The sequence below is a fragment of the Varanus komodoensis genome, unplaced genomic scaffold (assembly GCF_004798865.1).
Source record: "Varanus komodoensis strain SLA01 unplaced genomic scaffold, ASM479886v1 scaffold18_3, whole genome shotgun sequence".
Classification (NCBI taxonomy): domain Eukaryota; kingdom Metazoa; phylum Chordata; class Lepidosauria; order Squamata; family Varanidae; genus Varanus; species Varanus komodoensis.
This window is the reverse complement of record NW_025335549.1, coordinates 11007329-11029351: the sequence shown is the minus strand read 5'-3', so window position 1 is coordinate 11029351 and position 22023 is coordinate 11007329. Positions and strand designations below refer to the sequence as shown.

The window sequence follows — 22023 nt, the reverse complement described above, 5'->3', positions numbered from 1 at the left end:
TTGATGGGCTGTTCGTCTGTTCCAGCCAGCCAGTTCTGATGAAATGTTTAGAGGGGCTGGGCTGGGCTGGGTTAAAGAATGAATAAGATGTAGAGGAATATCAGACGTGGAGCGATCCTTCACAGGGTTGCCTCTGGTGCTGGAGATGGAAGGGATGGTTAGCCTGGGAGGTGGAAGGGGAATACAGCAGAGCGATTCAAGAGCAGCACCGGGAAACCACAGCTGGCCATCTTCATAATCCTGGTGCAGCTTCTACTTCCAGTTCATGCAGGTGTCTAAGAGGAACTGTACTTGTTGCTCAGCGGGGAGCTACTCTGGTCGAGGCCCAGTTCCTGCTCGTGGGCTTTCCACTTCCCAAGGGAGCCCTTGTCGTCTGTTGGGACGATGCCAATAGCTGGTCTCTGGCACCAGCAGCAAAGACACGACTGTGAGAAACGACCCGGAGAGAAAAATGCAGTTAGGTCTCAAGAAGGGCCAGCTCATGGAACCCAGGGTGAAGACATCTCTGCCATGCCACCCCCACCCCACTAGGGGGCATCCTTTCCCAGGCAAGCTACTGGGAAGTAACATTCAGGCCAAATCAGTACAATCTTTTAGGATGCTCACAACCGGCCGGGGCTGTTTTACACTGAACTCTGGATGTTAAGGGTGCCTTGGAAAAAAACGTGCAGCTAGACTTTCAAGACCAACACATCTGGAGGGAAAGCTTAAACCCTTCTTTCCTGAAGTGTCATGCTCCTGATCCAAACCGGCGGAGTGGGACAGCAAAGAGAAGTAGGAATATGGAGTCTGGCCTGAAGATGGGAAAGTTTTGCGTTTATTTCAATTCTAGGACAGCTTTAGCATCCCTTTTCTCCACAGTTCACAAAAGCAGCAGTAAGCCATCAGGGAATGATTATTTCCCATGGTGCTGTTTGTGCATCGAAATCTGTGCTAAGCAACTTGGTACCTTCCAGACCATTGGTTCCCAACCCGCACAACCCCTGATGCTGGCTGAAGCTGAAGGGAGTTAAGTCCAACGCAGTTGGACAGTTGTCCCCCATCCCTAATCTAAAGAGCCCATGTACAAAGGACAGAAAAGGGACTTTTTGAGAGAGGAAGGAAGCAGTCTCAGGAACATTTTCCACTACTTCCTGTAGTTGCCCGCCATCTTGCTCACACTCTTTCTTTTAGAAACTGGCCCCCTGCTCCTCCATGAGCTGAGCCACGCTCCTACCTGGAAGCAGTTCTTAAATTTCCGGCTAACAAAGTAGAGAGCCACTGGATTGATGCAGGAGTTGAGGGAGGCCATATTAATTCCAAAATAGTCCATGACCAGGAGGAAGCTGGGTGGGGAAGAGAAAGGGAAACCAGTTAGGTCAAGATATGGCTGAGCACAAAATGCTAGCAAAGCAGAGGCATGATTCAACTCTTGGCTACTTTCAGCTTGATCCAACATCCAGCAAGAAGAGGACATCGTAAAGTCATAGTGATGCACAGCCCCTGTGTGGAGAATATTCCCAGAATCTCTAGTTCATGAATTTTGGATACTTTCTCCCATGCAAGCATTAATAGAGACCTCAGAAGCCCTGTTTTAGGCACTCTCTTCTTTGCTGTTTTTCACCACCTTGAGCTACTGGATGATTATGTTATGTTAGTCATGAAGTCACATCTGACCCATTGTGACCTCATGGATGACATTCCTCCAGGCCTTCCTGTCCTCCACCATCCCCCAGAGTCCACCTAAGCTCACGACGACTGCTTCAGTGACTCCATCTCGCCTGGGTGATACAGAAATTAAATAGGAAAGAATGCATGATGGAATGATTGATGGCAGGGGCCGGATGCAGTGATACAGTGGTCAGTTTGATGTTCAAGAGCTCATGTCAGCACAGGGCTGTTGAACTTCCAATATCAACAGTGGCCGTCTACAGCCTGGAAGGAAAATAGGCAAAATGGGCAGAGGAATTTGGAGGAAGCTCATTATTTCTCCTGTCCTTTCCCCCACAGATTTTTTTTAAAACAAACAGCAGAGGTGGACCTCACCCAATAGTCTCTGTTCTCCCTAAATTTCCACCCCCACAACTGTGCAATGATGTGATAATGTTTGGATGGATAATTTTTCCGTCTCTGTGCAATAACTCAGAATGGCTGGGCCACCTTCCCTATGGGATCTGAGCGTCTAAAGAATCATACTTCTTATATGGACCTACTTGCATGTTGCATATGTTGGAGGAAGCCCTGCTCAGCTTTGCACTCACCTGCACTTAATTTTGCATCCTCTCAGGTGTGGAGGGTGCAGTGCTGTGATTTCCGAAAGAACCCCAACTATGGAGCTCCTTGCCGCATGAGAACCAACTATCCCCTTCCCATTGCTTGTTTAAGTGCACCTCTTTAATTCATTTTGACTTGGGTTTGGCAGCCGATTTGGTATTTGCTGCTATTTGTTGATTTGACATCTGGCTGCTTTGCTTTATTATTTATAGTTGGCTTGCTGCAGTTCTACTGTGGTTGTGTGATGGCTGCTTGCTGCCCCGAGAGCCCCAGTTGTGTTGAAAAGGCAGAATATGCTGCTGCCAATAAACAAACCAAAATGAAGTCACAAAGCTGATGGCGGAGCCCTGGGGCCCGAGAGCTCCTTGCCAGCACCAGGGACAAAACAGGCATTCCTTACCTAAGCAGCTCACATCTATCCGCATCTTGTGGGTTATAGATGGTTTTCTTGAGGATCCTGCTGAGATGCAAAGGCAGCCAGCAGAGGGCGAAGATCACCACCAGACAGAACACTGTCTTGGCCACTTCCCGCCGCTGCAACCCAAGTCCAGCCATCGCGGTTAACCACGGAAGGGGTGGGGAAGGCAAACACAGCAGCGAGAGCGTGTGAATAGTGCAGAAAGGCCCCTAAACCACCTCAGTCTCCCCAAAGCCCCTGCTTTGCGCTTTGTCCCGCTCCACAGCTGTCCTTCCATGACATTTCTCCATCGCCCACAGGTGGGACACCTTAGCCCGTGGGGCAAGTGCAGCCTTCCTAGGGACCCAGTCCAGCCATCTGAGGTTCCCTGTCTACCAGCCTCCAATTCCCCACCGGTTGGCAGTTTCCTGAATCTTATGCAGATCTGTTCCCATTCCTGAAGGCTGACATGCTCTCCTAAAGTTTAGTTCCTGTCAGTAAGATTCTCACACTCAAAGGAGCTGGAAATTTCCGTAACTTTGGCCTTCATTCCTTTCCTCCCTACAGGATCTTCACTGAAAGGGGCTTTGATCCTCAGGATCAAAGGCTGTGCACCCATGGTTGGATCACAGTTGGATCACAGTGAACTGGACTGACCATTTGACTGACCTCGTACAATAATCTACACTCGGGATTCAGCGTTGGTGGTTATTGAAATATGGGTTATCACATCCACACCTGGCTGCACAAACAAACCTCACTTCACAACTCAACGACAAACCATGGGTTCTCTTCATAGGTTTCATGGATCAGAAACATGATAACCCACAGGTCAACAACAACCCACGCACAGACCCTTTGCTGTTATTGTGTTGTCTAAACCTGTCGGTGTGAGTAAGGGTCCTATGTCTGGTTCCTTGTGTGGCAGCCAAAGCTCACCCGCTTCATGTGGTCGTTGAGCGCAAGCCGCATGCCGTTCCTTTGGCTCAGCATCTCGCACGACATGAGGGAGTAGAAGACTCCAGTGCAGGCTAGTGGCAAGCAGAAGTAGAAGCCAAAGAGCCACCAGTCCTTCACATCCTTGTAGAACTGCCAAGAGAAGGGGTGGCGTGGTGAGGACCACGGCCTTGCCTCTCAAGGGAGTCGCTTTGCTGAGCAGACATCGCCCTTGCAAAAGTGGGAAGGTCGGTTGCCCCCTGCCAGCATGGCCCCATGTCCCCTGCAGAATCCATGGAAACTGCCTGAACGTGTTAGGTAGCGGGGCACAAGGGCCACCTTCTGGTCCTGTGTGGAAGCAGCAAATTCATGGAAACTGCCTGAACGTGTTGGGTAGCAGGGCAAGAGGGCCACCTTCTGGTCCTGTGTGGAAGCAGCATCCGGTTGACCATGAACTTTGGTCTGATGACGCATGGGAAGGCAAACACCGTTGGGTCAAGAAGTACGCGTGCGGTTGGCCAGGATCAGTGATGTAGTGGTGAATTTCATGGTGGTCCCACAGCCTTGCACCCAACTGCGGGCAGCTGCTTCTCCCTCTGTGTGTGCATTCTATAACGTGCTCGCTGAGCCTGGATTATTCTTCCAGGACCTCCCCAGAATACTTCGTATTACAACAGGGATTGTTTCTGGGGAAAATGCATGTTTCCACCAGCCAGTGCGAGGGTGGTAGCTTAGCTCAGAGGGGATTCTGAGAGGAGTAGCAAGGACATCAGTGCCCCTGTTAATAACCATGGGCTGATGTGGTGTCCCAGGAGCTTCGAGTCCACTTCCCTGCTGCATAGCCCTGAAATGGAGCCTGGCATGAGATGAGCTTCCAGGATGCATGGCTCTGACCTTCAGTGTTGTCCCCGGGGAGACAATGCAGGTGGGGAGAAGCATTCAATGCACATGGGACTATTAGTTCTGCCTGCCCCCCACCCACCCGGGCCAGGTTCATCATACCATCATGAAGGCAGATTTCTGTTCGGGGGCCAGCATGCAGACCCAGTGCATCTGCTCATGGTAATTCAGTTGGACCAAGTCAAAGGCAACAGCTTCAGGAATGGCCAGGACCACGGCAACCGCCCAGATCAGGAATACCTCCACGGCTTTCCACATGGGGATGCCAATCCCTTGGATCCGGCTCCAGGAGGCAACAGCTCGGTACCTGCACAACCGCCCGGGGGAAAAGGCACAAGTGATAAAGCTGCTCCCGACTCTCAGCTCCTGCACAGCAGATGGAGGAAGGATGCTGCAGAAGCGACAGCAGTGGCGGGCAGGAGACTGCCTCATGGCACCAGCAGCCTTAGGTGGGCGAGCTAGTTAGGGATGAGCAAGGTTCTTGGGCCTGCCACACTGCACCACACGGGCTTCCTTTTGAAGTCGAAGGCGGGATATGCTGGCTTTAACAGAAAGGTCTCAAGCTGAAAAATGGGCGCAGGACAGAAGCCCATTCCCTACCAAGGACCCTCTTGCCCAAAGAGGATGGTGGGCTCTGCCAGGCATAGTGCTTCCACGGCACCCTTTTCCCTACCTCTGTTATAGTCACTGCAACAAGATCAAAGGCTGGAAAGGAAAGTTGATTTTGGACACAGCCTGGGGTCTTCGGGGGTACCCATGTGCGCCGCAGTCCCAACTGCTGGGTTGGTTAGTTGGCGGGCCAGCAAAAACAAAGGCCTATGTACCCCGAGGCATGTACAGAAGTTTGGTTTCGGTCTGTTTGCCCCATGTGCAGCCCTGAACAGGACCATGCAAACATCTGGCAGAGGTGTGATGCTCATTCCACCAAATGCAAACTTGATAAAAATGCACTATTTTGAAATGCTTATTCCCATACCTTAGTCGATGGGGGCAAAGTACGCATGTGGGCCCAGGCATTCACATTTGAATGAAGAGTGTGGGGCAGCTCCCAGGCAAGAATGGGAAGGAAGAGGATTGAACCTCAGAATGGAACTTGGGGAACCTCAGTGAAGTTCAGTCTCGCCCATTTCCCATCCATATTTGCACTGCTGCTCCCCCACCCAAAAGAGACAGGGAACAGCTGGACCAGTTTCATTTTGTTGTTTTGTTCCACACTTGCTATAAGGGTTCAGAAGAGGGTGGTCATGAGACTGACTCCAGCGTCATAATGGGGAATCCGAGCAGTCTTATGTTCCTTGAGACTGTCACCCAGGAACCATGGGATTGCTCTCTTATCTTTACAAATCTCTAGTAAAATGGCCCTTTTGTAGAGATAACATTTCAAAGGAAAATGCACAGAATCTTCTGGAGAAGACATTCGAATCCTGAAATTTGGTTAAACTTTAAATTGAATCCACTTCCCCTACAGATGCTGGCACTGAAATAGATAGTAGTTCCACTTTTGTCACTCATATCTTCAAAGAGGAAACTTGATCTCAAAATTCACATCATCCATTGATTGCTTATTTTTGCGGGATGCATTAATGGATGTCATGAAATCATAGAATCATGGAACAAAAGAGCGGGAAAGCATACTGGGCCCAGTCTCCTGCTCGGTGCTTGATTCCAAATTAAACCGTCCCTCTCAGATGGCTGTCCAGTTGCACCTTGGATGGCTCCAGTGTGGGAGAGCCCACCACCTCCCCAGGCCACTGTTTCCATTGTCATACTGCTCTCACACTCAGGAAGTTCTTCTGGGTGTCCAGCCAGAACCTGGCTTGCTGTAACTTGAACCTGTTATTTTGTGTTCTGCACTCTGGGATGATCCAGAAGAGATCCTGGCCTTCTTCAATGTGACAGCCTTTCAAGTCCTTGTAGAGGGCTATCATATCTCCCCCTTACTCTTCTCCTCTTGAGGCTAAACATGCCCAGTTCTTTCCATCTCTCCACACTGGCTCTGTTGCCTTTCCCTGGACCATCTCTGTTGCCCTCCTCTGAACCCTTTCCAGCTTGTCTGCCTCTTTCTTAAACTGTGGGGCCCAGAACTGGTCACAGCACTCCAGATGAGGCCTGACCAGTGCTGAGCAAAGGGGAACTAGAATATCATGTGACTTGGAAGTGGTGCTAAGACATTGAACAGCACTGCACGCTGCCTATGAGATCCAGGCAGATACTAAATGCTTTTAGGTGTCAGCTATCAAAACTGCCAAATAATAAATACATAAACTAAATTTGTTGGATGACAAATACGGATGTTTCTAGTATTTGGTGACTATTTTGGCCATTCTGCTAAAATGTATGGACTACATGTGGCATCCACATTTTCAGGAGACAACTTCAAAGAACATTTTTTGAGTGCAAACTCATATCTGCTTTAATGTGTGCTGAATGCACTGATAATTAACCTAAATCTATGAAATAAATCCATTTCCCACTCTTTCAAAACCTTTAAGGGATGACTGCTGAATGGCAGACTTTATGCAACCTGACCTAGATGTGGGGCCCAGCCAAGGGAAGAGTCAAGCATACTAAATGGGAGGTGACAAAGGTGGCCCGTTACCTGTCGATGCTGAGAGCACAGAGGCTCAGGACGGTGATGCCAACAGAACCCTTCTGAATGAATGGCACCAGCTTGCACACCTGCACACCGAAAGGCCAGTCTTCTGCAAGGAGCTGGATGGAAAGGAGGCACATGGTTAGCAGGTCATCTTGGAGGAGAACTGCCTTTCTTCGCCTAATGAGCCTGCGGAAGCTCAGTCTCTCTTCACAGCAAGGTTGCAGAACCTCAGGCCCTGGGGACCAAACTTACATTATGTGGGACCAATGCCAGCAAAGGTGTGGCTTTCCCCCCAACTTCACCCCACCCCCTGCTTAGGTCCACCCTCAGGATAAGGGTGCTATCCCATCCCTACCTAGTTTGAGGAAGGACAAGGTAATTAATAAATAAATAGTATGTTTTAATCTTGTAAGCCACTCAGGGAGCCTTCTGGCTAATGATGCTGGATAAAAATCCTATAAATAAATGATTGATTGAGTGATTGATTGATTGATTTATGCTCCAAGGACAGCCAGGTGTAGTATATTTGTTTGCGTTTGCGTTGCTTGTGCTTGTGTGTTTGTATATTTATATTCTACCTTTTCACCTGTAGGGAATGTAATCCTCACAGCAACCTTCTGAGGTAGCTTAGTCAGTGGCTGACCACAGTTGCTCAGTGACATTCTTAGCCAGGTGCGGGGCAGGAACCTGGATTTTCTGAGTCCCAGTCCAACATGCTAGCCACGAAACCAGCCTAGCTCTCAAGACTGTCAGTGTATATTATCCTGGTTGCATGATGGATTGCCAAAACAGTTGGCTCCTGGTGCAGGGACTTGCTAGGAGGAATCTAATTACGACATGCCTGATGGATACTAATTGTGCTTTTGTTTGTTGAGGTATAGTTACATATGCAAAGTCTGGGGCTCAATTTCAATAGGATACATAATAATTTTCATGGTATATTTTTCATGGTTTTGAGACAGAACATTGCTTTTATTTCAAAGCAGTGGCATGGGTGCCGCTGGGGTTGTTGTGAATTGTAGTCCATTATCTCTGGAGGACACTGGGTTGGAGCAAGCTGATTCACTTAAACTAGTCTAATCATGTGTCTCTTCCTTAACTCTTTTCCGGCCCTTTCTTTAAAACTGAGAATAGTTTCTGCCAGAGCTGAGCACTGCACCAGTGAGCTGGCTGTTCCCCTAGAATAAGTCACTCCACGGAATCCAGGAAGGAGACAGGGAAGGGCACACATTTAATTTCTGTTAATTTTCTTGTATATGAATTTACCAAATTGACAAAGTTTCCTATTTTCTGGAAAAGAGAAAGTGCAAATATAAAACATTTGAGCATAGGAGAAATCAAAATTAAGGGGTTCATCCTACCAGGCTCAAAGCTCTAAGTGCTAAATTCTTAAAAGTCAGGATTTAAATCCCTGCGTCTTTTATTTCTTTATTTCATGCCTTTATTTACTTTATGCAAAATATGTCTGCAGTGCTTTGATGGGACTGCTATCCCCTTTCTCTAACAGGCACCTTTGACTGCTATCCACCAACATTCAGTCCAGGTACCATATGAATTCAGCTGTTGAAGGTAGGTGAGGGTTTCTATTTGTTTATTTGCAGGAAGAACATACCCAGCATTTGCACTTTTCTTTATATACATGATGCAAAGAAGCTGAGGTTTGAAACATTCAACTATGGAAGAAAGTCAGATTGACAGATTTGCCCACCGCCAAGGAAATACGGAAGCTGGCAGAAATTTCAGGGCAGAATCCAGTGGGTGCTCAAGCCAGCCAGTTCTGCTGTGTGAACGGGCCTCGTGCATTGGCAATGTCAGACTTCCTGGTCAACCTGAAATGACCGCAAATGCTTGTTCTGGAAGGAGGCAGATCAGTACACAGTGCCCACATGAAGGACCCCCCGTGACATTCTGCCTTCCAGAAAGGAGGATCTTTGCTTATTTTGGACGCTTCCTAGGAAGCACTAAGCCCCCTTTGCAGGAGCAAAGACCCTCAAGCTGGTCTTGCCTGGATCCACCCTACACAGAAGATAACTGGGGCAGAAAAGTATCAGCAGGGGCATATGTGAACCTCGCCGCAAAAGGGAACTCCCCCGTGCCCTTGCTTCATGCATTCGCAATGGCTTTGACTCCCCGCCAAGGCTCCTCCTGACCCATTTAATCAGGAGACACTTTGGCTCAGATCCAAAACAACTTGAAACATCTGAGGGGGCCTGCACAAAACAGATGCTTCCCACAGATCTATTTTGCCCTGGAGGAGACCCTCCCCACTTGAAGACTCATGAAGGCCTGGTATTTTGACCTTTCTGACAACTGACCAACCTCTGTCTCATGAACTGCACAACAGTGGTGCCATTGTATGTTTCGTAGCTGTGCAAAAGACAGTAAGAAAAGCTGCAGCTGGATGGAAAAATGGGTAATCCTATTAAGATCCTGGATGCTTCTGAGCTCCCCTCCTTCTCGATACTGAGTCCGGGTTCATGTTGGCCTGTGTCACATGAGCCCCTCATCGCTCCAAGAGTGTTCCCAGCACCCCCGAAATCCAGAGGCAAAAGGAGATGACGGAGGCACTAAATTGCTGCTGGAACACAGAATTGTCTTCAAGCTAAATGAGGCCCGTTTGGGTCCCTGCAGTGACAAGTCGCTGACTTCGGATGGCAGGGCACCGTTTCCTTTTTGTTTTTTGTTGTCGTGGGCTGCACAGGGCAGGATCGTGGCTGCCGGGAGGGTCTGGGGCTATAAATGGCCTGCAAGCCACCTTTGCAAACACAGCAGGTGGCAGACTGCAGTGCACAGGTGTGAGGGTACAAGTTGTACATGACCAAAGAGCACTAAAAGGGTCAGAACAACCTGAACACAAGCTAGGTTTTATCCTCTTGGTGTTGCACAGTGCCATATGTATGATTTACTTTTTCTTTTTTTACATTCTGGCAGGCAGCAGGTGCTGGCAATGGGGCTCCTCGGCAGTGTGCAGACTGCACGTTGCCATCATTTTCTGCAGAATTGTCTTCTTTTTACAAAGAGATTAGGGGTTCTTAATTTTCGACTTTGCTCGTTGCAGATGGTGCATTAAAACTAAATGCTTCTCCAGCACTGCCCCCTGCTTGGTGCCCTTTTCAGCTTGGAGCTCACAGCAAGTGCCCAGTTTGTCTACCCCAAGCCAGCCGGGCACGTACCTTATACACATTGATGGGCAAAGCAATAAGGATGTAGAGAAGGTCCCCCAGGGCCAGGCTGGCAATGAGGACGTTGGGGCCATTCCTCATGCATTTGTTCTTGTAGATGATCCGCAGCAGGGTGGAGTTTCCAAGGATGCCCACGATGAAGATGGAGCAGGAGACAAACGTGTTGATGTACTTAAAGGCACGCCGGATTTCAGTCGGCCTCGTGCACATGACGGGCAGCAGAGGGGCCTCTATGACTGCATCCCCCAGGAGGCCCTCAGATTGGTTGCAGATGGTCCCAAAGCCTGGGAGGATGCCTGGCTGGATGAGGCTGTGTGCTGAGCCTTGGTCCAGAGCTGCAAAAGGAATGATGCTGTCCCTGAAGCTGCTGGCTGTCTGGCTGGAGATGCTCAGGACGAGGGAGCTCAGACAAGAGGCCAGCAGCAGAGGAGGGGGAAGGCTGCCCATTGAGATGGAGAAGTAAAGTTCAAGTCCCACCAGAGTTTAGTGTGGGTCAACAGGTTAAAAGTGTCTCCTGGCAGCTCCTGGCCCTACCTGCAGAAAGAAGGCAAGGAATCGACATTACAGGACATAAGCTACTGAATTTGGTGGCGTAGTTTTGCTTAGGAGCATAAGGACCAGAGAAAGGGTCCCTCTCATCCAGGCAGGATGTGGAAGCAGCAACACCCTCCGGCCTGTTAATTTAATGTCCTTATGAGCAAATATTTTAGTTCAAATATCTGAAAGCTATTGGGAAAACTGTTGATATATATGGCCCATAAAACTGGGATGAACTCTGTTCAGACCAGTTTTCTAAAAAGGAGCTATTTTGTGTGCTTATTGAGGAAGAATGCGAGTTGGGAATTAAGAATTGAGTCAACTGAGCCCTGGAAAATTTCCTAGTTCTACTTCTTCTGAAAAGCTATATCGCTGAGTGGAAGAAAGACAGGCAGACCAGTGGAAAGGAAAGGACCTCTGCAGCTCTCAGTCTTATCTTGTGATGCTGCATCCACAAAGAAGGACTCTCAGTCATTTTGGGGCATGAGGGGCAGCGGGGGAATTGCCTGGAGTCCTAATACCAAAGTCCTATGACCTCAGCGCTTGTATGTCAAATGCTAAGTCTCTGCCCTGCCCCCTCTCAACTGGTGCAGAGAAAAATGTGGTTGCCCTCAGCTCTCAAAATCACAACAGGGCCTTGGAGAGGGGAAAAGGGGGTGTGCCAAAGAGGAAGAGGCTGGGGCCATGGAGTTGCACCGATTCCAGTCTGTGTCTCCTTCTCTCCCTGCTTGCTGGCTCCAACTTTAGAAGGCTGAAAACTGATTCCCAGATAAAACGCAGGGGAGGCGGGGAGGAATGGCTGCTACTGCACCTTGCATTCAGTGCTCACCCACCTCCAGGTTCAGAGGCTTATGAGCATCTGCTGCTATGAGGCTATACGACAGTGTCCAGATTCAGCTTCAGAAAGGGCAGATCCATTCAGGTTTAAAAACAAGATAGGCAAAGCAAACGACATGAAATTTTGGGCTTTGGACTTCCTGGATTTTTTGTTTCAACGGATGGGGATACATTACTGAAATGCATAAGTCAATAAGCTAAGTGAAGAAGTGGTGAACTATTCCAATCATGCAGACACCTGGCATTTTTCTTCAGAAAGTCTATGAAATTTTGGGCTTTGGACTTCCTGGATTTTTTGTTTCAACGGATGGGGATACATTACTGAAATGCATAAGTCAATAAGCTAAGTGAAGAAGTGGTGAACTATTCCAATCATGCAGACACCTGGCATTTTTCTTCAGAAAGTCTATTGCTACAAAACATTTTAGCTTTATTAATTTTAGAGCACTTTACCTGTGGCAATTCTCTCTCCCCTAGCTCTGTCACTCCAGTGCACTGTGCAGATATAGGCATTAGGATAGGTATTCAACTTCTTTTAAGCTGCTGGTTCCATTGACAAAGTAATGTGTTGACAACATACTGGTTTGTTTGTTTGTTTGTTTGTTTGAGCAAAAAGGAAAAGCAACTCACAGTACTCTCAAGTATGGGATGCATGGGATTGAGAACTACTCATTTTCTGAATACCTCGGAAATTTCTTCTCTCCTCCTTTCTCTCCCATCACCATCTTCCAACTGCCAATCACCCAGTTTCCCACCACTGCCCAAAAAGTTCCCCTCTCTTCCCTCAAACTCCCATTTCCCTCCTTCTTACTTGAACTTTTCATCTATCTTTTCTTACTTTTCATCCATCATGAAAACCCCTCCAGGCTCAAGTCCCAAACATAATTCATTATTTGCTTCATACACATCCCACTTTTCTGCCAAAAGTAGGGCATCCTAAAGCATCTAACAATAAAATACACATTTAAAACAAAATGAAACAAGATCTTAATTAACATGCAACATTAAAACAAATATATTAAAGGTGCACAATGAAAAACACAATCAGTCCTTATTACCCTTATTGCACTGAAAGGGAAACTGTTTAATCAGGAACATGGCAAATCAAGAAAGAGAGAGAGAATGAGGTAGGTATGGAGGGAGGGAGGGAGAGAATACATCCATAATAGCTGAGTTAGTGAAAGAAAGAGTATCTACATTTTAAACCTGCAAACAGAAAATATAATGAATAGACCACAACCCTAGATATGGCCTCGACCATGAAATATTTCATTAGCTTCCCAGTACTTCTGCGCCATTCAAAACAAAGTTCTCATTTACCCAGGATAGCAGTTCTCCTGCACGATAATCTGGCGGTCTTTGAAGATCAGAATTTAGTTCCAGCCGCTTCTTGTCACTGGTACAAGTGGAGGGAATATTGCTCTCCTGCACAGACCGATCCTGTAAGCTGAAATGTTCCTAAAGCAGTGAGTTGTTTTTATACAGGTTCTGAAGGGCTTGACCCTCCTCTGGATTGAGTAGAATAGCCAATGAGTGGGAGGCCAGAAGACACGAAAGAAGGAAAGAGGTTGGACATGGAAAAACAACATGAGAGATACAGAAACCATAAACAAGTTTATGTGCTTTGGGCAAAATGGAAAGGGAGAAGGAATGAAAAGACCCCCAAAAAGCAACCTCCAACATCATGGGACTAATGCTCTTATGGGAGAATACATTTCTTCTTAGGGACATTTAAATGATTGCTGAGCCCCCTCCCTCAAAAAGTGTGCGTTTCCTATGAAGATCTTTCACCCCTGCAAAATACTATGCACACGCTGTTTATTTATTGACATATATCCCGCCTTTCTATCAAAAATGCACTCATGGTGGCTTACACGTTGAACTGAACAAAATAATAAACTGCATTAAAATATAGTAAAAATAACAATTTCAGAATAAAAGCAAATTTAAAAAGCATCCAATCCTTCATGATCTCTTGCAAGTCAAAGGTCCTCTTGAGTTAAACAATTTTGCCTGCTGATGAAAGGACAGCCAAGAGGCAGCAAACCTGACCTCCCATGGGAGGAGGTCCCATAGCTGGGCAGTGGCCACTGAGAAGGTCACTGTCTCTTGGATCACCAGCAAAGATGGTGGTCTGGAAAGAAGAGCTTCCTCTGTCTGGAGGGTTTTTGTAACACCGCTTGACAGGGACATGGCTGGGTCACCACTTGGACATCACCACAAAAAGGGGACATATCTCATCAGAAAAAGGGGGAGACATCAGTTTGAATTACTCTTGTACATATAGATCTCTAGGTATAGATACAAATTTGAAAATAATTATAATAATTTAAAGAGCAATTATCTCACTGCAGCGGGGTAGGTAGTGACCAGATGTACTTGCCTGTCCAGGTGCTATCTGTGGACAAGCAACTTCAAGAGATGGCCCAATTTTCATCCAGTGAAGAGACCAGGCTGGGAGAAAGCAGAGTTCTAGCCTGATCCTCAGGTGCAATGCTTCAGAAAACCCTTTGCTTTGCAGTTAGAAGGAAGCTCATCATCATAGGATGGGTCACAAATCTGAGTGCAGGTTGCATGGGTCGCATTGTATGTGGAGATGCACCTTTAGAAAGAGAAAGATCTATCTCAACTTTCTCGTGATGCAATTCCTCTCGGAGAAGTGGGAAAGACCATGGCATGCAAGCCTGTTCTGGCTTCCAGCTGCTGACTGGGCCTCCTTTCCCTCCTCATAGCCAGTGTGAGTTGACGTTTTTGTGGGCCCCATGCACAAAATGGCCCACCTTCTCACCACCAGCCCCACCAGCTGCTCTCACCCCTTATCTCCTTCCCATCATTGCGACCATTTGCTTGCTTGACAACCTGGCACCCTCCCGATGTGTTGGATCACAATCCCCGCACTTCCACAGCTGGCTATGGAAGTTGCTCTACTGAAGAACCAGCTGGGGGCATTTCCTGCTTGCCTTTCTTAGCACCGCCATCGTCTGGGCCAGAGTGAGAGGCAGGTGGACGAGCAAGTCGCTAGGGGGAAGAAAAGGCTCTTGCCACCCAGCCCCTGGGAGACCTGCCCTTCTTACGGCCCGGCATCATTGAATTTCAAAGCAACGTTCAGGGACGGAACATGTTCGAATAGGGAATGGTCCTCTGTAAAGTAGGACAGTCACTCTGTCCACTCTGTAAATGTATTGCAATGAATATTTTTCTGCAGAAGGACACTGACCCTAGAAGGACAGGAATTAAAGGAGATGGGAATCCAAGAAGCCTTCTAGGGCTGCTTCAAATATGACTTCCTTCTATGAGCCAGTTCTAGGGAGCTTGAGGACTTTGAACTTGGCCCATTCTGTTTAAATTTCCTGAACCCTTAAATCCTGAACCAGCCTTTCCTAACTTGTTTGCGACTGTCCCAATGGTTTGGACTTGTTGTCCAGATGCGTTGGCCCAAATCAATATGTCCAATAGTCCGAAATGATGGATATTGTGATATTATATACTATATGTTTATATAGATAGATATAAATCTACTTCTGGATTGCATCTGTTTGAGGACAGTTGCGATGAACTACTGTGTTAGTTCAGTCAACGACTGAAATGCCACACTATCAAACTCATCGTAAGTCTGAGACACTCCTTGGTTCTGCTTTGTCTTTTATGGTTTTTCAGAAACGACCGATGAGACATAATGTTTGAATCAAGGAATTCATATGATTGCTTAGCCTGCTGGCCCTTGTGGCTTCTTGGATATTCCAGGGAGATCTGGAGCTTTTGTTTAAATCTACAGTTAGAATCACATCATTCATTCATTGGATAAATTTTAAAACTGGCTTTCTGCCTTGTGGGCTGCTGTGAAATTCTGTTGGTGTCTGCTCCGCTGGCAAAATCCTATTGTCACATGGAACACAAGTTCCCCTGCCGCTAGGAATGCTGAATACCTGCACTGAATTCAACCTTCTTTTGATTTTCCGTCACACAATTGCATTGGCAACTCAAGCTGATCTAGGCTTATGCACCATCGCTGTGAGTTGCTCTTAGTTTGGCCAGCAGTGAGTGCCAATTGCCAGCTACAACATATTGCTAATTCAGTCTGTTGACTTGCTCTTTCAGCTAGACCATGCACAATTTTATTTGTTATGCTTTAAGTAGGTTGAATGTCCATTTCATGCTTTATTATTAAACTCTGACTATTGCACTAGTTGAAACACTGCTCCAAAAAGAGTGAAGAAGGTATGATATTCAGTGTGTTACTCATGATGTTACTGGAATCAGCCAGTTGGCACTGTGTCAAAGCTTCAACTGGGGTAGCGTGTGGAGATGCTTCAACAGAATCAACAGAATAGACTTAGAAGAAGCCAGGGAGGTATTGGGTCCATAGGAACCCCTGCTCAGTGCAGGACTTCAGGTTAAACTATCTATAGAATTTAATTAATTCTATAATTTTATTCAATTCCTAAGAAAAAAGGTATGTTTGAAGAAAATGGATTGTGCCATAAAGGTGCAAACTTATGCAGGTAAAGGCAGTATAGACCGAAAAAAGCATAGAGCATCTCTCATATCTGACTGGAGCATGAGGAGAAAATGTAGGCCTTCAATTTGTCTAAATGTACATAGGATTGTGGACTAAGGCTACAATCTGAAACGCACTTCCAAAGAACTTTCTTCCAGAGTGGAAAAAAACCTTGCCTAGGTTTGTAATTCCAGCTACAGCTGAGCAAATCTTTTTCCCTCTTAGAGTAACATGTGGAAAGATATTTAAATTGGTTAGTCTGGAAAAGATTGGCTCTGTCTTTCTATACCAGGAAAATCTTCTAAAACCTAGCACCTTTCTTTTTTCCATTTTTGATTTTTTTTAAACAGCAGTGCTGTTTGAGAAATAAAGAGAAAAAAATATAGAAAATGTAGCAAAGAAACAAATATTACACACAGCATCAAGTCCAAAGAATAAAAAATAAAATCACTGCATGTCAATAATCATTATCCTTTCTACTCAGTCACAATTTTTTTAGAATGAAGTTGAAATTCATTGAAATTTCTACTAAACTGCAGCTCCTCAATGAATCCTCAGTACAAGCATAAATCTAGCAGTGTTCAAATGTCTTCGAACTCTGCTGGCAAGACTGCTGTGCTGTCTGGGGATGATAAATGTTGTAGTGAGGTCTCTAGACTCTCCATCTTCCCCACCCCCATGTACATCTTGCCTCATTCTCACAACTGAATGCAAGCGACTTTCTCCAAATATACAACAGGCACAAAACCCAAACACACATTTCCCAGCATAGGCTAAAACATGAAAATGCAGTGGGTGGGTGTGTTTGTGTGTGTGCAGGTGCGCGTGGATGGGGGTGGGGGAGGCATTTGTCCAGGAGTGTGTACTTGTGCAAATGCATCCTTATGAATGTGGACACATGCTCAGGAAATTGCAAACCCTTCCAAAGAATTATGGGCCAATTCCTGTTAAACTAGGCAGCTGCAAACAAAGCATATTTACATATTTGCAAATGAGAAAGAAATCCTAAAAGCAACATTGTTTGCTTCTGTGAGGCTCTGTGCAATGGGTTAATTACTGCTTAGGCATGATTTGGGTCTCTCTGACATCTCTTATTCTCTGTCCCCCTGCCCCATTGGTCTAATTTCAAATATAACCGTACCCTTGCTTCAGCAGGCACCTAAGTGGACTATTCTTCTTTCCTAATGCGAATCATCCCATTGGAAAGGCCCAGATCATGTTGCCTATACACTCAAAACATTTTCATATGATGTAGTTGGCATGGGGAAGTTCCTGGTTGCTTTCCTCTGTGAAAATGTAGAAAACAAGATCATTCCGGTATGATTCTGAGTTGTGTTGTGACGGACCCTGGAAAAAATAAACCAGCTGAAACCAGAGACCAGTTAAAGAGCTAATGAATGAGAACCTGGATCTAAGAAGATCGCTTAAAGAGCCACAGAGAAGTTGAAGGCATGAAGGCATTATCTGAGACCAACGGCATTTGCTTTGCCTTTGTACTTGACTTGAAATGTCTGTTGCTGATGTGGCACGAAGGCAGAATGCAAACATTTTGGAGTGGAAAAGAGAAGAGGTTTGATGGTTGATATGTAGCCTGGAAGTTGGGTTGAAGGTGTTGATGCTGAGAGATGGAAGAGCCAACCCTCAGCCTGGCTGCAGCGACTCGCTAGGTCATACCATAAAGACTGGGAAAGACAGAAATAGCTCCTTGACTGGGTCCCCACAACATGGCAACACATTGTGGGTAATGAGATAAGTGTCCTGGGTGTTCATGAATCTAGCGATCTCCTCTCCTGCACAGGCTCTATAGCCCCACAGCTGTACCCACATAATATCCTCCCCATAGTGCCCCATCGCATGCTAGCAATGCATCCACCCTACTTCTGCTGTTCACTGCCCACTTCCTGACCGTCTGGACGTATTGCCAACACAACTGCGTGCAGAGCAAGCGGGCTGCAATGGGAGACGCTTGGGGGGCTGCAGGCATCTGTGCCATGCAGGTGGCAACCGCCCCATCATGCTCGCAACTCTCTGTGGGGCAGGAAGGAAGCCCCAGGGGGCAGTCTAACATGGCTACTGCCAGGAAGGAGACTGGAATCCCTGCCAAGATGGAGACTCTACCAACGGAGAGTTCATCTGGAAGCAGTTTACTCCACTCCATCCAGAAATACCAGGCCATCATAGTGTGCATCTCCCATGCTTCACACCAGCAGTGGTGGCCGTTGATGGTTTAGGAAGGGTGACAGTGGGTCTTGTTGATGGTTCCAAGGGACGAGATGGGAACAGAGAAGAGGAGGGAAGCCAGAATGAGGGGCCTGGGGGGCATTCACACACAGCCCACGTCCTCCTCTCACCTGGGGGCAACTTTGCCGAGAGGAGAGCAGTGCTTCCAGCAGAAAAACTAAGGCAGAACAGCTTGTGAGTAGGTTTCATGTAAATGACAGCAACCAGACCAAAGAGCCAGACACAGCCATCTCCAAGGGTGCTGGGATGGGCATCGGGTACGCAGTGAGAAGGCAGAGGCAAAAAGGAGCATGGAATGGTCAACTGGAGTGTGGCTGGAGCTGGTGTGTCTGTTGCTGAGCAGATCTCGGCAATGGAGAATGCAGGCAGGAGCACTCCTTCCACAGAACTCTATGGGAGCAGCCTTGTTTCTGGAGTTCACACAATTGGGAAAGCCATCGTGTAGCATAGAAACCATAGAACAGGCCATTGGTTCTCTCTGTGGTTACATGGAGACCATCTCTACCATGCTGTATCACTCTGACTGTGTTCATACAAATGTCAAACACCTGGTGAGTCCAGCCGAAGTCATCATGAGCTTTGAGGCCAAGTGAGGACTAGACCCCAGATCTAATAGACTCAGGTTACAGGAACCCAGATTCCAGATGAACATCTGGAAAAGCATCTTCATTATTAGAGCAATATGACAAGAAGAAGCAGTTGGAGTCCGGCATTGAGCCAGCAGTGGGGCCTTTTGACCTTATTCTTCTGACTCTTCTCTCCTCCGGTTCTATGAGAACCTGGGCTTGTTCCATGTTAGAGCTTGCTGGTTTTGTGTGGCAGCTCACCTTGAATGGGAGGTCAGTCTTTGCTCAAAAACCTGGAAAGAAACCAACACTGCTCGGTCTGTGGTAAGTCAAATGATAACGCCTCCTTAGCAAACAGATTTTTGTGGTGGTGGTGGCTTTGTGTGTGCGTTTTCATCCTGCCAGGGAGTAGCTGGAAAATACAACGGCTCCCTAGTATATACATAAATATTAAACTTAAGACTATAGGTCCTGTATACAAATCAAGGATGCTTTGTGAGTATGAGTCGGTCATGCACATTTGGGGTGACTGGGTGTGTGAGGCTGGTGAATGGGCCCTTATCTGCCGAGGACAGAGGGCTCTCTGTGCATTCAAGTGAACGAGCCATGGCTGGTGAGTCACAAGTGGAGCATGTGACTGGGGAGCCCTCCAGCTTTCACGAGTCCTCCTGTTCAGCAGGCTTAATCCTTGAAATCCAGAAAGTGCCGAAGTTAAGAGTGGGCTCAGCTGGAGCATCCCGTCAGATATTTCCTCCTCAGACCGACTGGAGAGGTATTTCTGTGGTGGTTTGGAGGCTGTGGATGCTCCGGGACAATGGCTTCCCATGAGACCTCGTGATTTAGCATCACGCCCCCAAGGGGAAGGGGAAGGGGAAGGCGTCGGGCCCCTCTTTGCCCTCACCAAAGACTCAGAGAGGAAGCTGCCAGTGGGGTGGCACAGTTGCTCAGCCTTTGGAGCCCCAGTCCTTAGATCACAAGCAGGGGCTGTGGAAAATCCCGGCATCTCCCAGACAATGCAGGGAAGCAATGGGGATATCTTTTATATTTTTTATTTATTTTATATTGTTAATTTTAATTTTATATTGTTATTTTTGTATTTTATTGTATTTTATTGTGTTGTTAGCCTCCCCGAGGCTTCGGCAAGGGGCGGCATAGCAATGTTTTAATAAATAAATAAATAAATAAATAAATATCCCATGTTAAAGGGTGTTAATGTACCAAATCAGGGACCAGATGTGTGGGAGAGAAAGAACTTTATAAACCCTATATATCTGATTAAATGATGCATAGGATGCAGTATTATAAGCACAAGATGCCACTAACTGAAATTCCGTTTATTTCAGTGTTTCTACTCCAAGTCACAATAACCTTGAATAGCACTTTTTTTGAACACTGTTTTTAATAGGAGTGCTTGAAACAGGTGGCGATAATGAACATCATCCTAAGAAAGAGGTGATTCCTCTTCTTATGCCTTTGCTCAGCCAGGCCATGACCTTGGTACCTTCTGCCTCTCGTGAGACCTGAGCACATGGCTGAGATACCAGGAGGTGTCAACCGAATGCCAAAAGACTTATTTATTTATTTGGAGTTTTTGTATGCCATCCCATTCGCATGAGCCTCGGGACGGCTTCCAACATATTAAATAAACAAGCATATAAGTAATACATATAAAATCCGGATTCACCCTGGTTGTAGAAATAAAACCAATAAATAATATTAACAGTTATTAAAATATTGTTGAAATAAAAAGGTCTTGGCCTGGTGCCGAAAAGCATATAACTTTTCAGCTTTTGTGTCATTCCCTTCCTTAAATGCCTTAAACTAACAGTCAATAAAAACTTTAAGCTATGAAATGCTGGAAATGTTAGTATTTTAGACCCACCTCCTTTGACTTTGGTCCCTCCAACCACTGGAATGCACCCTGCCCCCCAACTTGTCCAAAACTGACTTCAGTTTTCTGGATGAAAAAAGTTTAACACTGATGTATTAAATTAGCCAGTTATATTCAATCCAAGAAGGAAGGCGTTCCTGTAATTCCTTTTTACTACATTGTCATCCTGCTGCTGATGTATTGATTGCTAGAAAAATAAGATTCAGTAACCACAAACGTGGATTAGACATGAATTGCAGTGTGTGCTATTGGTCAATGTCTGTCATGATAGATAAATTTATACCTGGGGCTGTGCATGGGAAGAAACAGCAAAGCAACGAAATAGCAAGTAATGTGAACAAACCCACATGCAATAAAATAAGGTGGCTCCTAAGTTCAATTGGAATGACAAGAAAACAGGGCGGATCATTTAGTTATTTCTGTAGGGCGCATCCAGCGTGGCTGCTCATATCCCCCCAAGTTAGAAGATTAGAGGCATCCACTCCAGCACAGGCAGAGCATGGAGTCAAAGGCTTCCTTAGCACTTCCGCCAGTTTTGGCTGCCTGTGTCTTTGGATCCTATTTTGCAAGGGGCGGGGGCATGCCCAGCAAAGCGTTGTTCCTTTCCCTGCCCTGGAAAGCCTTCCTTGCACCTCTGCAGAGCTCCAGCCAGGCAGAAAGACCTCTGTTGGCTGTGTGGGAAGGGGCCGTGTGATCCACACACAGAGACTCAATTCCTGCTTCGGAATGTCTTTCCCAGGTTGGGTTTGGGACTCCGACTTATCCTACAGCCATCTAGATACCATCAAGTGGCCTTAAGATTTCACCCATATAACTATTTATATGTCACCCGACAGGCAAACACCTTCAGGAAACTTTGCAATAATAAAAGTAAACAAGCAGTACACATACCAAAGCAGTAATTTAATCAAACCATGAGAAAATATTCAAAACATTGAGAAGCCAGCCATAAAACTATCAAGCTAGAGATTTAGCTTGGTGCCTGTGAAATGGAACTGACAGATTTTGGTGAACAAGCCAAGAGAGACCACTCCATAGTTTGGGTGCCACCAGAGAAAAACCCATTTTCGAGTAGCTGTCCATCAAAAGGCAGAAGGAAGAGACCTGGGAAGCAGCTCCAACAGTTCTTGGCAGGTCCATGTGGAAGAAGGCAGACTTTAGGTCAGATGTGGGAGGACTTCAGTCTCTG

At 46.5% G+C, this 22023-nt stretch overlaps 1 protein-coding gene across 1 annotated transcript; it reads right to left on the bottom strand.

The window, feature by feature from the left end:
• Positions 1–275: 275 nt before the first annotated feature.
• LOC123021917 (endothelin receptor type B-like) lies at positions 276–10711 on the bottom strand. Its single transcript, XM_044427172.1, has 7 exons — positions 10256–10711; positions 7086–7198; positions 4589–4793; positions 3590–3739; positions 2654–2787; positions 1217–1325; positions 276–425 (listed from the first exon to the last, which is right to left on the bottom strand). The coding sequence occupies exons 1-7, from the start codon at positions 10709–10711 to the stop codon at positions 276–278; spliced, it is 1317 nt and encodes a 438-aa protein (XP_044283107.1).
• Between the last annotated feature and the right edge of the window lie 11312 nt (positions 10712–22023).